Here is a 15918-nt window from a genome sequence, read left to right as displayed (position 1 = left end):
AGGTTTTTGAGGTTGCTGGCTGCAGAACACACCGGAATTTCGCTGGAGCAGGTTCGAGGGGACACAGGCCAGTAGGGCTGGGGCCAAGTCAGTGGGCGTCATCCTCTTGTTAGCTCTGCAAGGCTCTGCGTACTTCTTATCTTTTCCTTGTTGTTTCTGGATCTGAGAAAGCAAGGTTGAGGGTGCCCCTAAATACTAAATTTAGGGGCGTTACATAGGTAGGTCAAGGGCAAAGACCAATGGGTCACTTCCCTGGGGTGGGTACACCCTCTATTCCGCCCCTCTACAGTGGGAGGGAGCAGGAGCTTGTCCCTTATTGGCTGGGTCCCCCCATCCTCAAGATGGCGGGGACTCGAGGTTGTGCTTCACCTCGCCTCCCCCACCTGAGGGGTGGAGTTGGCAGAGGTGGGCACACCACTCTTCCTCACTTGTTTTTCCCGCTGGTTCTCCCGCCCAAAGTGGGGACCAGTTGCTGAAAGCAGCAAATGGTCTGGAGTGTCTCACAAAGGCGGCATGCCTTTGAAGCTTCTCCTTCGTGAACCCTGCCCATCCTGGTGGAGGAGGCTTTGCACCTCGTCCAGGATGTGCATTGTTTCAGGCCACCGAGAGCAGCAGCTCTCGACCCAGGGTTCCAGAAACATTTCTGGTGGTGGCAGCCTAGGCCGCCACTCAGTCCGGTCACTAGAAGTTGGTCGAGTTTCAGGGGGTATCTCTAAGATGCCCTCTGTCGTGCATTTTACATTCCCGCACTGTCATCATTGTGGGTTTAATGTTTAAGTCTTCAGTGTAGCCATTATGGTGGTGTGGAGTTCGTAATGACAAAGTCCCAGCACCATATACTCTTAATGGCAGTACTGCACTTACAGTGCCCAGGAATGGACTTGGGCACAGGGCTCATGCACCCTTACCCACTCCACTGGCATAGGGCACCCAGCTAGAGGGGTGACTGGTGTATGCCAGGCCAGTGGTTTGTGGGCATGGCGCACAGGGATGTAAAAGGTTTGATATGTTCACCTTTACTCTATGGTGACTTACATGAAAGTAAAAGTTTTTCATTTTAAAATAAAAATCAAGTGTGGACTTAGCCTATTTATATGCTGCAGTTGTGAGTATAAATATTTTTTTTAGATTGATGTAGATATACATGTATTTTATAAATGCTTCGTGGTCCCTCCTCGTGGGCAGGAATATTGTGCGCATGAGGATATCCCTGGAAGAGAACTAAGATTACAGGTAAGTAAAGTTTCCTTACATAACATTTACTTTGAACTTCTACTTGACCTAAGATTTTACAGCGTGGTGTTCTGCTACCATCTCATTGATTTTAAAGGTAGCACAAATGCTGTACACTCCTTCCATCCACTGTTGGGCGCATTTACTGCAAGTTGTTTTTCTTTGAAGAAAGATTTTTGGTTTCAGGGTAACTCGTAGTATCTCCCCTTAAGCCCACAGTGCACCATGACATGGACCTCACCGTAGGTTTTATTTTACCGCTTGTGTCAGGTTAAGATGCATCTTTGAGTGCTCCGCTACTCTTGCGCTACACAAGCAGAAAAGCTCAACATTGAGAAACCAGCCAAGTTTAACACTTGGGTTCCAGAGTAGCGTGCTACTTGCCAGAAAAGCGCTTCAACACCCATCAGGGGTAACAGGTGCTATATGAATGCAAACCTTTCTTCCCCTTCTATCCCTCCGATATCCTTCTCACTCCAAATAACTGACTAATATCCACCACTCAAATTACTTTCATATTTCACCATACTAATTCCCCACTAATCCTTTATGGGTTTCCGGAGTAGCGTGCTTCAACACCCCATCAGGCGTAACAAGCGCTATATAAATACAAACCTTTTTCCCTCTTCTATCCTTCTGCTATCCTTCTGAATCCAAATAACTGACTAACCACCACTTAAAATTTACTTGCATGTTTCACTATACTAATTTAACACATCCTCTATAGGCGCCCAAAGTAGCGTGCTACTCGCCGAAAAAGCGCTTCAACGCCTCGCCAGGCGTAGAAAGCGCTATACAATTGAGATTACAATACATGAGAACCATGTGTTACCATCAACTTGATTTGAACAGAAAATTACTAAAAAGCAAGGGGTCAAGTTGTATAAGAGGGATTTTGGGGGGGGGGGGGGAGATTGAACATGCATTTAAATTGTGCCCTACTAGTAATAGTAAGCTCTTGTGGTCCGACCAGCAAGTGTAAAGCTTTTCAGTGCAAAATGACTGTTGAGCAGTAAAGGTATAAATGCTTGATGTGTTATAGGATGAAGTGCCTAAGGAACTTATTCTAGCAAAAGCAATGGCTCATGGGGAGCAAAATCTAGAATACATCTCCTTCGGGCACCATTTCCCCCCATGGTATTCAATGAAATCCACACCTGGGACAAAGTCTATTGACTAGAGTTCACAAACCCCACATTCTGAGTCTATCCCCTCTACTTTCTTATGCCCAAGGAAGACCGGACATTGTGGCTGATACTCTTTCTCTGACCACTTGATCAATATGTTACATTTGAGCACTTCCAAGATACAACTCTCCAAGACCTCATTATGTTGCTCTTACTCAAGGATCACATGGCAACCCTCAGTCTCCTACTTTCACGCATCCGTTCACCCAGCTCACTAACAGCACCTCAGATTTGTGGTAAGTGGAGTAAATTATCAATTCAGAGTCCTACTCTTTGGGGGCACATCAGGCCCTCGAGTGTTTGCCACATGTTTGGCAGTGGTAGCAGAGCATATTCGATGGAACTGCATTCATATCTTCTACTACCTATATGACTAGCTGTTAAGTGTAGCTTCCAAGTGCAATGCCTCACCCACACTCCACAATCTGTCCCACTCCTCCACACATTGAGATTCACAGTTAATGCTAAAAGTCTCACCCTTGCTCTTAACAAATGAACCCATTCTTGAAGCATTGTTCGTAGGAAAGGGCCCCTTTTTGACATGGTATCCCTCACTTTTTGCCTGGTATCTGATGCAATTTTGACAGACGTGCACTGGGTTCCTGCTTTCCAGGTCCCAATGCCAGATCTCTTTCCTTAAAACTGTACAATTGTTCCCCAATTGGCAAGACCTTTAGCACCCCTGTGAGCCCCTAGTAAATGGTCTCCCTGGTACCTAAGGGTTGCAGCATGTATTGTGCCACCCTAAAGGACACCTCTCTACACTCATGTAGACGGCCATTGCAGACTGCGTAAAATGGTGCAGACAAAAGTGAAAACACGACATGGCACGCATACTGTGAGCCATGCCTGCAGACACTGCATGCAATATATGCAAGTTACCCCTACAGCAGGCCTTACAGCTCTAAGGCAGGGTGCGTTATATTTAAGGCTCCCGGTTTTCCGTTTAAACAGATATTTCCATATAAATGCAGACAGAATTTTTTTTTTCCTTAGTCTGCATTTATAAATATAAACGGAGAAATACTGACAAATCACTCCTGCCTGGGTTGCCTAATCTGGTGCATAGATAGAGGAATACAGCTGCCATCTGCGCATGAAAGGCGCCTTACTAATGGGGCAGACTCTAAGCGCTGCATTTGGCACACTCTCCCTGCATGCCAGTCATCAGGAGTGGAACCCCGTGGGGTGCCTGGTGTAGTCATTCTCATCCGGCGTGCTCTCCCAGTGGAGAGTGCATTGTTTTATAGGGTGTGCATTTTCGCAGCCCTTATTGTTCTGGGGGGGGGGGGGATGATAATGTCTCTGTTAAAACAGACTGCTACAAGACTGGGCAGCCGATGCTACACCTTCCGCTGCACTTTAACTTTAATTGGTGTGCACGATGTAGTGCTGTTGTGACTTTGATGGCCATCAGGATGAGTTTCAGGAATGGTTTTCAGTGCCACTAAAAAGCACCCCAACATTTACATTGAGGTCGCTGCATCGGCAAAGCACCATGTGATTCTCGGCATATCACTTAATTTCCACATGCTGCTAAACAATGCAAATGACCAGATGAAATTCAGCTGGCACTCAGGTACAGGGCTCCAAGACCTTTACGTCGAGTTCCATTGTTCTGTGTGTTCGCTCCGGGGGAAAATGTTTCCTATTTTGAAATAATACGTATCGCACCCTCCTCCTCCCCTCAAAAATATGAAAACTCAATTTGCGTTTTTTGCAATTTATAAACCGAGATTTATCATAGTGTATGAGGGAAAATAATTATCTCCTCCGTGCAATGAAAAAACAGAATGGTTTGCTCCCTCAAAGACACAGCTTGGCATTTGACCTCTGTCTTTGAATGCACAGAAAATGTGACTAGATAAGAAAAGGATTTAAAAGCCTGTTTACAAAAATGGAGTTATATCCTCCCCTCTGGTGCCTGGGGTGTACAGCCCCACAGTAAAGATTTCTTAATGCAAGTTACTCCAGTTCCGTTTAGGCCTACGTTCACATAAAATTATTTTGGCAAAGTTTTCAGATGAATGTATTGTGTTTACCTAATTTGGCATATTTATAAATATATCTAAACCTAGAACACCTGAATGCGCAGGGTGCATTTAAATACTAGCTGCAGCGTCGTCTTTTGCTTGCGACAAAAATAAATGTGGATAAATACAGATAAAATTTCCAAAAAATAAATTTGGATAAATACAGACGGAAATGTTAAAAATAAATACCATAAAACCAGGAGCCCTAATTATATTATATGTTTGGATATATCTGCATGAGCAGATATGCCCCTCTGATGTCCAAGTCGATTCTTCAACATTGCCATTAAACAGGGAAGTCATCTTAAGCATATGTACTGGGCACTGGTGATTGAATTCTCCAGCTACAGGATGGCTTCACTGAAACCAAAGGTGTTTGGTATCAAACACCTTTTGTTAGTATATCCACATTGATTCCAGTGATGGATTTAATAATACATTCACCCAGAGGGTACCTTGGAGGTACCCCCTGAACCATACTAGTCCTCTAGTGTGACGGCTGACTGGTACAATCCAGCCTGCCACCACAGACATGCTTCTGACCCCATAGGAGTTAACAACCCAGCTCTTAGAGGTCAGGAACAATGCCTGCTCTGGCAGGACGTGTTTACACCTCCTCCAGCAGGAACGCTAGTAAATCAGCATACCAAGGCCAGAGGCTTCAAAGTCTCTGCTGCCTTTGATATGCGACCCTGGCATTCCCCAGACCTGAGAGATGCCACCACCTGACCTGAGACCCCTTTGTCACCAGGACAGGCAGGAAATTAATTATGTGAAGTGGTGTGGAGCACATCCAGGTCAGACACACCCCTAAGGCGAGCTGCCTGATGTGCCCCACTCTAGGGAAATTGCGCCATCTTGGTGATGGCAGAATTAGGAACACTAGGACAGGGTTATGCCCACTTCCCACAGGAATTAGTAATATAGGGGGCGTAACGACACTAAGGGTAGGTAGCCCAGTGGCTACTACCCTGCACTCCCTTAACACCCATAAATTGAGTATTTAGGTGGCCCCCTGACAGATCTTCAGATTCACCTGACTACAAAAAGAAGAGGACACTGAAGATCAATGCGAGAACTGAAGACGTCTGTGAACTTTTTGCACCAAACCCTGCCTGCTTTCACCAGACTCAACAGTTGGAAAGACCAGACTCTTCCTTTAACTGTGGTTCCTCTAAAAGCTTTGGAGTGTTGCCAGTACCTCAAAAACCATCCAGCATCTCCCTTGGAGTGGAGGAACCACTCCCCTGCATCCTGCAGGCACCGACCACTGCATCCGGTTCCAAGAAGCAGTTGACCACAGGGTCCACCGACACAGTAGCCAGCCACCCAGGAGGAGGTTAGCATACTCAAAAAGATCAGATAGTCTCCTTACCAAGTTTAGCAACGCCAGGACCTCTACGAGCCTCCCTGCACTGATACCTGGAATACTGGACCCCTTGTCACGACGAATGCTTGTTTAAAGTCCGGTCTGGTCTCCAACAATACACTCCGCAGAAGCCATTACCAAGAGTGGCTCAGCTGTCCTGATTTTGTCCCCTTTGTTGGTCCTGACCAACAACTTTGAGCACCTTGATGACAGAGAGCCAGCTGACTACAAACACTCTGCACCCGAGCCGCCCAGGGCCTAGTAAACTGACGGCTCCCCCGTGCTCCCAGGACCCTCACGATCCGAGCCCCCTTTGAGAGCTCAGAGATTTGTCCCCAAGTCCCCCTTTGCAGCCTATTTCTCACTGGCCCCCTTCTTTTTCTACGGTGTTGTGCGCAAGGCTACCAAACCATCCAGCACCTCTGCACCAGGACTGATAAAACTGAACTGTTGGTGGACCTCAGCCCTCTAAAATGACCTAAAGGGGACCCTGGAAATCCTATTGGAAATACCTGTATGCAGTAAATGTTCTGCTCTCCATAGGAAAGCATACCCAATTGCTAAGTAATTGGTGTTGAAATATATATATACAATTATGTGCTATTTTTTTCTAAATTTGTGTGGATCTCCTCCTTCAGTGTGTACCATGTATTGAATCTTTTTATGCAACAAATGCCTAGCACTCCACTCTGATAAGCCTTAGGCTGCTCAACCACACTACCACAAAAGACAAATCCAACACCCAGGTGGTCCTTCAGTACCCTCACCAGCGGTAGGGTTGACCTTTTAGCCGCCCACACATTTGGCAATGCACTATAGATCAACAAGTCAGTGCTTACACATTTTCCCCACTACTGCTCATTATAGATTGTAGTTTGGAAGATGTGGCTTGCACCAATGAAGGCTAATCCTCATAGCTCCAACCTGGGTATAGCAGCTGTGGCACTCGCTTCTTCTGGAGATGTCAATACAATCGTACAAAAATCTTTGACTGCATCGTAACGACTTCATGCTGCGTCAAGGTCTTGTATGCCACCTAAACCTTAGAGCATTCAGTCTCGTGATTTGGCACTTAACGCCTTAGAATCCAACTACATACAGTTCCCAAGAAGTGCATGCAAATTCTAAAAGAAGCTCCAAAGATGATGACGATTAAGCATTATGCAGCTAAATGGAAAATATGTATTCATTATTGTAACAATCTGCACAAGCACCCATTTCAGGCCACAGTGCGGGACATCTTTTAATGGCTACACTTACCAAAGGTTGGACTATCCTATTCTTCCATAAGGATGCTCCATTCGTCTGAAGCCACTCCTGCAAAGTAGATATTTTCTGTTAGAGCCCTTTTGAAAGATCTCTTTCGGGTTGACCCACCTCCGGCGCCACCAATCCCTTCATGGGACCTCAACAATTGCATTTACAAGGCTTATTGGTTTTGTATTCGAGCCACAGTACACTTGCCTTCTACAGTTCCTTTCCTGGATAGTGGATTTCCTCTCAGCCCTCGCAGTTAAGAAGCAATTTATCCATGTGCATAAAGATCTCCTTTCTTCATCTATCAACTTATTGGCCTACCCACTCTTTTTCCACTAAACCATAGTCTTGATCATACCAAATCCTTTAGGAACACCAAGTAGCTCTTTGTCACTTTTGGTCAATCTCTTAATGGCAATCCAGTTTCCCAAGCCAGCCTTGCCAAATGGATTGTCAAATGCTTTCACATCTGTTCTGACCAAGCCAAACCCTCTGCACTCTGTGGCTAGAGCATATTCATCTCATAAAAAGGCCCACTATAGCTTTCCTCTGCAATATCTCACTCACAAACGCCTGTAAAGGTGCAACAGTGTATGCTATTCACACATTCACTAAATACTACTGTGTGGACATCCAAATCGGACAAACCGTATTAGAACTTTGCTCCAAACGTCTTCTGCTGGTGTTTGCACGCCAACGATTTAGGTAGATTGGTACTGCTTTACATTCTTAAGTACAGCAGGTGATCTGCATCAGCGCATAGTGAAATTGAAAATGTTACTTCACATGATATAGCCTTGCTTGCACCTACCCACCTCCTTGGATGCGAGCCTACACTGAGACATGTAATATGTTGTAATGGCAGTTGTCTCTGCCAGCACATGTTTTCTCTACTAGAACATATAGCAATTACTGCTTCACATTTCTATACCTACTATTCTATGCTCTTAGGGGAAAAATACTATCTAAGCTGGAGTCTGTGTCGTGGTGCATTGGTGATCTTGAGAAAAGTATCACCAGTGGCCTTGAAACTAAAACCAACTTCTAACGTCTCCACTTCTCTCTAGATGGCATGAGTGTGCTCAGCATATAAAACTACAAGCTGATAAGTTTGAGCTTTTGCTCAACATCGGAGGCATGCAAACCTACAATTTCTAATCTGAAGAGAGGGCTTGTGTGTCTATCCGTACCTGGCAAAGTGAAAATCCAGAGGACATTCTTTAGAAATGCCCAAATGCATGGTACAATTGATGCCGTTATTGTTTCCTCTAAGTGCAAAGTAGCGATCCACTTTTAACAACACACTAAGGTGTATAACATAAGGCTAAAGACTGCGCACCCCAACAGCATTGTGGATAACCCTGTTAATTTCTTGCTTGAGCTTTGGTGCGATAAATGTGTTAATTATCGATGGCCGAAATAAAAAGCTTTTTGAAATAAAATGCATCTATCCAAAAAGTCACTAAGTGGTAAAAATATTAAGAACGTGTGACTCTGTAATCGAGTCAAAGCTATATTTCATTTTGAGATCCTATGTCCGCTGTAATTTGAAGAAGTAATACTCTGCAGTGCTTGGTGTTGGACAGTCTCTGCCCCATTCTTTGAGTTTGCTGTAAAATGTCAATTTGTTTTCAGCGAAGCAAATATCATCAGCATATGGAACAATGGAAAAGGCATTCCAGTTGTGGAACACAAGGTGGAAAAGGTGTATGTTCCAGCTTTAATCTTTGGGCAGCTGTTAACGTCTAGTAACTATGACGACGAGGAGAAGAAGGTGACAGGTAAGACTTCTGTGATTATCTGCTCTTCATTTAGTTATTTATAAATCATTATTTAGTACTCTTTTTTTTTTTAATATAATAAAGTACCAGTTGGAACTGTAATTAAAACCATATTGACCTATACATTTATTGTAATGTTGAAAAGGTTTTGACCAGCCTTGCCTCTGCAGTCTTGAAATGTCTTGGTGCTATAACAGTTTTAGTATGACTCCGGTTGATGGGACCGGTTTCATTGACCCGAGACGTTTTAGAAGACTTTTTTGAAGCGGAGATCCCTAGCCATACGTTAGATTTAAAAAATCTATATTAATAACTATAGTAGTGGCGTGAGATAGTCTGAGATGCCCTTGGAAGAGACGTTGGCTTGGGAAAACTTTGTAGATTCTGTACTCTGCTTCCTGACGAGTCGCCTGTCCAATGTGAGAGTCCTAATCTGGGCCAGATGCCGGTGGAGATCATGGTAGCTAAAACAATGTGCCCATTAGGACCGCTGCCTTTTTTGGAAGCCTTATAGCTACTACTTTTGGGCAGTTTACATTGCTGCCATTTTACAAGTCACAAGGGAGCATAAAAACATTTTAAATGAGGCACTGTGGCCAGCAGAGAACAGATCTCTTCTGAAGATGTGAGTTGCCCATGATTTTCGCTCCCTGATATTTGTTTGGGACTTTACCATAATGAATAGGTATTCCACTCTAGTGCGCCTGTATGTTTGCCTTCTTTCATGGCCATAGTGTAGGCAGATTTGTTGTGTTGTCTGACTGCCACTGAAACATGTTTTTGCCCACCGTTTTTCAAATATTCAGTTGCTAAAATCTTTTTCACCATCCAGTGCGGATTTCTTTAATAAGGATTTTATAGTTTCCTTGGTCACTGCTTTTACTTTATCCTGCCATGTCCAACGTTTTTCTCAAAGCATCTACTCTTAGATGTAGAGTAAAATAGACTTTGATGATACATGTTTTGTTGTGGTCTGGCTTGTGAACACCAGAATATTTCTGATGAGTACTTTTAATCGCAGATTCCTCACCATGTGAATCTCTACAGGTGCCAGACTGGATCCGGAAATGTTCTGCAGTAGTTCCTGCGTGTCACTATGTGCTACTTTTGGCCTTCGCACATGAAGACACAGAGCCTGATGTAGGCGCCACCCCTGCACACTGACGTTGATTCTTTTTTCTGCACACTTTCACGCAATCAGGAGGTTTTCAACCATGATTTCCGTAAATAAAAAGCCCTTTTCTTGGCAATGCTTAGGTGGACTTGGAAGACAGCAGTTTTCAAACAATATTCTGTGTTCTGAAAGCATAAGTCTTTTATAGATCTGCATGACGTCTGCCCTAGCACTAAACCTTACTCCAAGCCTTGTAACAGATGCTCACCTATGTACCACATGACCATCCGGGATTGCGAAACCAAACTTTACCTTGCCAAGCCCAAAAAGTGGTGATGTAAATCCAGAAGTCGGTCCGGTCTCCTTTTGTTATGTAATTCAAAAGGAAGTTGATGGACACTGGTTGGGGCACCTCTGTTTTCTGAATCTTTTGCAAATAGATTTTAGATTTTTAACAAATCAATAGGTTGTGGTTGATCAAGCCAGTATTTTATGCAAAGGCTCTTAAAGTTGAGTAAGTTATCCCAACACTAATTTGGTAGTGTCAGTAATGCACAAAGAATTCAGGTGTCCTTTCCACTAGGATTGCTTTACAGTTGTGCTACTGACTTAGTGCACATTATCGTCTCCAGAGGGCTTTGCTTCTAAGAAATGCTCATTTTCAATTCCCTTATGCGTTTGCACATCCTTATCCACAATGATCCCACAAGGGACATCTTTCTCAGTGATCTACTCCCACCAGAGATCAAGTGGTTTAGCCATGTTTGATGTAGTCAATGAGTGTCTCGATTTCAGGAGAGAACTGTGTTAAAGGCATATCAGCTCTGTTTCAAAGTCTGAATTTATCTTGGTATGGGCTGGACACAAGTGGCCCTGAGGCCTTCCACACTGCTTCTTCCATAGCCCTGGTTGCAATTCATTCAGTGCATCACCCAGCTGGGGTGAATATCTGCAGGAATATTCCTAACTAAACTGAATAAAACACAAATATTACAAATGAATCACAGGAGAATGAACAGTATCTAATAACGTAAACAGCTATGGTAAAGACCTAAATACAATTATTTTGTGACTCATTTGTTTCATAATAAAGTCCCACCGAGCTAATTTCTTCCTCGTGGCGGTGTATTCAACATGAGTTTGGAGCATGAAGTGTTGATCCAGCCCCTGTGGACTGGGCGTATTGCCGAGGATATTCAGTGGAACCCTTTATCATCTATATTAATAACTGCACAATGACACTGTCATACGCTGCTCTAATTTCAGAGTTCCAAGCCGTCGCAACATTTTATTTTCATTTTCTTACCTCTGACTCCGGATTTGTGGGATGTGTGCATAAGTGTTCGATCGGGTGTCCGTTAACTGCAGTTACGTGCATTCTTTTAAAATATCATTTCTGTAACAAATCTTCTGAAGCAGAAGCTTATGTTTATAGGATCCTCATGGCATACTCAGTAATCCTTTGTTCTGTTTGGGCCTTCGATTGAATGCCGCAAAAGGCTTTTCTGTTTAAGTTTGGCGAATTGTCAAATATACTAAGTTATAAATATCACTGAATGGCAATATTGTGTATTCATTCCTGTGGTGATACATTGTCCTACAGAATTCCTTTTTAAACATATTTAAGTTATGATAAATATACTAGCACTTCAAAAGTATGCACTTGAATCTTTTCTACAAATTTCTTTCAATAAGCTTCGAAAAACTAATATTTTAAATTGCGTTGACAAGCCAGCCCAGTGACACCCCAGTTGAATAAATGTGATGGAGAATAAATTGTAATGACTGAAGACAGGATACTAGAAGCTAGGTTTGCTATTTTACTCAAGAACAAAATTATTCTCATTCTGAGTGCCCAGATCATCTCAACTGACAAATGGGAGCACCGTTGCCTCTTCAAAATTAATCACTATAAAGAAAATTGAAAATCTCTCATAATGTGTATTTGTATTAAAAACATTTTTATTCACAGTAGTTGGCTTTTGATATATTAAATATACACACTTGTGAGTGGTTTTAGTAAGTGGGCATTATGCAGTATATACTGTTTCTCATCTGGGAGACTTAGTAAAACAAAATTGTTTGGCTGAACTAAAATCCAAGGTATACGGTGAATATCCCATGGCCTTCCCACAATAATGGCAGATTTCTATAGAATGTATACAGATTACAGTTTACGAAGATAACCTCAGTGTAGGACACAACGCAGAGCTTTCTCTTTACCAATACTAGGGCTGCCCTGAGTGGCATATTTTCTGCTTCTGATTTAGTACATTTCCATGTAAAGAAGAGTTTTCAGGAACACTTTAGGCGTCTTGCAGTTTCTGGAAGAACGTTGCAAAATGTGGTACTCGTAGTGGTTGGAATCTTTGCTTTCTGAATCTGGTTTTGTATTGTGTACCAGAGGGTACATGGCCTTTCTGTGATGAGTGAACAGATGGCAGCCTGGAATAGTCCTGATCATTTTGGTTGTCAAGTACTCAGGACTCCGTGGATGAGACTGTTTTTGTAGAAATATTCAGGGATATTTGCGACTCCCCATCTTTTACACTGGAGTTGCAGAAGTTGAGGATCTATACGTCTGGCTTCAGAGGCATCATGTCCTCTCATGAGTCCCATGCAGAGATGAACCTCTGCATTTCAAGCCATGTCATTTATTGATCTGTTTCCTCGAGGTATATTAGGTACACAATGTTCCCATAAGTTATTTTTTCTGACTTAAATTGAATGTTGAATTACTTCTTCAATGCATGCAGGAAAGGAAAAGTAACCAACCCTAGCATCTCTAACGGAATCTCTCGTTGTCTGCACCCGTTTAAGAGCGGGACTAGCAGTCTGAGGATGAGTGCAGGCTTGAGCAGTGCTATTCTATTCTTCATCTTTATTGAGACTGAATGATTTGGCTTGGTTTACTGCAAATTTAGGAGCCAGACAAAAAAAACAGAAAAAAACATTTGTGGATTAAATGTAAGTTTTCCAAGCACCCACCCAACATGTGAAGTGAGTGGTGAACTATGTTGTTGAAACCATTTGATATGCTTTTCACAGTAGAGATTTTCTATATATTGATGTATACATTTCTTCCAGCCTGGGACATATAGGTTCAGTCATACAACTTGAGCCAAGATTATTTTCTTCTTTAGGTGGTCGAAATGGTTATGGTGCAAAACTTTGCAATATATTCAGTACGAAGTTTACAGTTGAAACTGCCTGCAAGGAATACAAACACAGCTTCAAACAGGTACATTTTGTGTTTCGTGGGCTATGTTATTCCATTTATTTGTTAATGATGACGTTTCGTGAAGTCTGTTCTTTATTACTGACGTGCTCCTAGATGAAAAAATATACATAGTACAAAAAGGTAATCTGGTCGCCTTATAGCACTCACCGTGCCATACTCTGCCTGCCCTCGGCATCACCTACGGGCATTTATAAAGCGCAGTTGACTTTGGCAGGCAGTAAAAAGCTCCACATTTCTTTTCTCATTCTTTATCAAGGTGGCTGCATAGCAGCCTACTTCTCCATGGAATGTTTCTGCCCGGTTGATGCACATCTCAACTGAAGGGATGAAGTGATTCTGCCGAACTCTGCACATGTCCTGATTACTGTGCTGGCAGAATGCAACATTTCTAAAAGAGAATTGTTTATTCTGTTTATTGATTGCTGTTTTAACATTAGGAGCACAGTTTCCAGAACTGAATAGGTATGTTCAAATTCTATATATATCGGGGAATTTTCTCCTTTCCCTCAAACTCTCGCTTCCTCATGCACGTACATGATTAAGTAAAGCATGGTAGGTTAAAGGTTGGTGATGAGAACGTGTTTCTCATAGCTACATTGCCTAAAAGCACAAAAAATGTTTGAAGCCAGTGTGTTCTGTGTGTGCCATGCTGGAAGGTTGGTGGAGGTGGATACGAGTATGTTGATACTGATGCAGGATACAGAATTTATGGTGCTAACAAAGTGAGACCCTCACACAAGATTGAAGTTACTGTCACTGCTTTGTGATGTAACACGTTGACATGGACTCGCATTGCCACCATTGCCCTACCTTTTCTGTATAAATCAGTTGGGCACCAGCACTGTGGTTCTTGGTACCTGGTGGTCTGCCACAATCTTCCTTAAAATCTGGATAGTCATTAATGATGCCTAAAGACTACTATCTGTCTTCGAGTTTTGAACTTGAGCCTGTAGTTCTGCTACCTTCCCTTCTCTTGCCTTATGTAATATTTCTTCCAGGGTTCTACTGCCAGCACACTGTATAGTAATTAGAACCAAAAGGATCCTAATGTATAAGACAAAAACATGAAACAAAGTTGTCTGTGTCGGTCTATGGCAATATGTTGCTCCAATCTTCTTTATTTGATAGGTCTGGATGAACAACATGATGAAGACGACAGATCCCAAAATTAAATTTTTTGATGGAGATGACTATACTTGCATAACATTCCAACCAGATTTATCCAAATTTAAAATGGAAAAACTTGATGCGGACACAGTGGCCCTTTTGACGAGGCGAGCCTACGACATTGCAGGATCATGCAAAGGGGTGAAAGTCATATTAAATGGAAGAAAACTCCCTGTAAGTCTCTATTTCACCAAACAGCACTTGTCTACATCTCGCTTAGAAGGAAAACTTGCTTTATGCTTTGTCTTTCTTTGCTTTTAAGGTAAATGGGTTCCGAAGCTACGTAGATCTTTACGTAAAGGACAAATTGGATGAAACAGGAGTTGCACTGAAAGTTATTCACGAGGTTGTGAATGAACGGTGGGATGTTTGTCTCACTCTAAGTGAGAAAGGATTCCAGCAAATCAGTTTTGTTAACAGTATTGCCACTACAAAGGTCAGTGTATTAAGATTTCAGATACTAACGCTTAATAACTAAGACTGCAAGTTTACTGATCAAAGCATATAAATACAAGCGAAAAAAAGTTGGTTCGTGGTCTGTATTTCTTAAGAAAAACTGCAGAAAACTGGTGTTTTGATAAGATTGTTTTGCTGTTGCTAAGGTTTTCAGGTCAGTTGCTGAGCAGACTGACATGAAAAGTAGATAAAAACTTGCAAATGTCCTTTCATGTTGCCTGGTTTTGTACTTCCAGTGCCACTTCCATGAAGCCTTTGAACTGACTAAGTACTTCTCAGTTTAACTGAGCAAACAATCCACAGAATTGTGGTCTTAAGGTGGGTGGGGCTAAAACTAGTACTATTTGCTTGTGAGCTTTAAAGGGCTGGATGGATAAAGCCCGATAGTCCGGTTCCCTTCACAGTGGTGGGCAGTTTCAGCTAGCTACACTGCAGTTTACAACTGCTTTCCGAGCACTTATTTCAACAGCTTTCACACAAACACTAATAATTGCTATGCTTAGATACCTTTGGGTTTTTATGCCATAGAAATAACATTTTTAACAAAACTGAAATAACTAAGTATTGTTGCATTGCATTCAGGTATTTAACACCAGGTACTGCAAACTGCCCAGCACGTGTTAATCTTTCATCTAAATACATTTGTTAAAATGCTATTTGAAGTTTTCTTTTTGCATGGAACCCAAAATGTGGTTTAGGTAAATTGATAGGTAAATTTGAGTAAATGTAGCAGCTTAAAAAAATCCTGTTATCTCCTTTATAATAATGTTTAAAAGCTTCATTTTAATGTAATGTTTGCATCTGCTTCTTAACTAAGCCACAAATCTGGTTTTGCTCCTTGATTTTTGCTGGCTCACATTGTATAGTGTATAGCATTTGTAGTAAGTCTCCTGATGGTGAGTTGAAACTTGCAGTCCATCATGTTGTACCCTTTGGTGAAGGAGGCTTTTAACACAAGGCAAAATGTTTTTTTATCGTTAACCTCCGACTTAATACTTCAGGCCTCTTAACATTTAGTGAAAATACCACTCTTAACAACTTTGTTAGTAATAACGATTATGCACTGCGAAAGGCCAGTCA

At 42.3% G+C, this 15918-nt stretch overlaps 1 protein-coding gene across 4 annotated transcripts in view; it reads left to right on the top strand.

Moving 5' to 3' along the window:
- The window catches only part of TOP2B (DNA topoisomerase II beta), a 497734-nt gene that overhangs the window by 182176 nt on the left and 299640 nt on the right, over window positions 1–15918 (top strand). For all 4 annotated transcript variants that reach the window (XM_085630531.1, XM_085630530.1, XM_085630533.1 and 1 more), the window contains exons 5-8: window positions 8715–8860; window positions 13118–13215; window positions 14344–14556; window positions 14645–14818. In XM_085630531.1, coding sequence (XP_085486657.1) covers window positions 8715–8860; window positions 13118–13215; window positions 14344–14556; window positions 14645–14818 — 631 coding nt within the window. The remainder of the gene's footprint in view (window positions 1–8714; window positions 8861–13117; window positions 13216–14343; window positions 14557–14644; window positions 14819–15918) is intronic.

This window comes from Triturus cristatus, chromosome 10, assembly GCF_964204655.1.
Source record: "Triturus cristatus chromosome 10, aTriCri1.1, whole genome shotgun sequence".
NCBI classification, from domain to species: Eukaryota; Metazoa; Chordata; class Amphibia; order Caudata; family Salamandridae; genus Triturus; species Triturus cristatus.
This window is presented reverse-complemented; position numbering and strand designations above follow the sequence as displayed.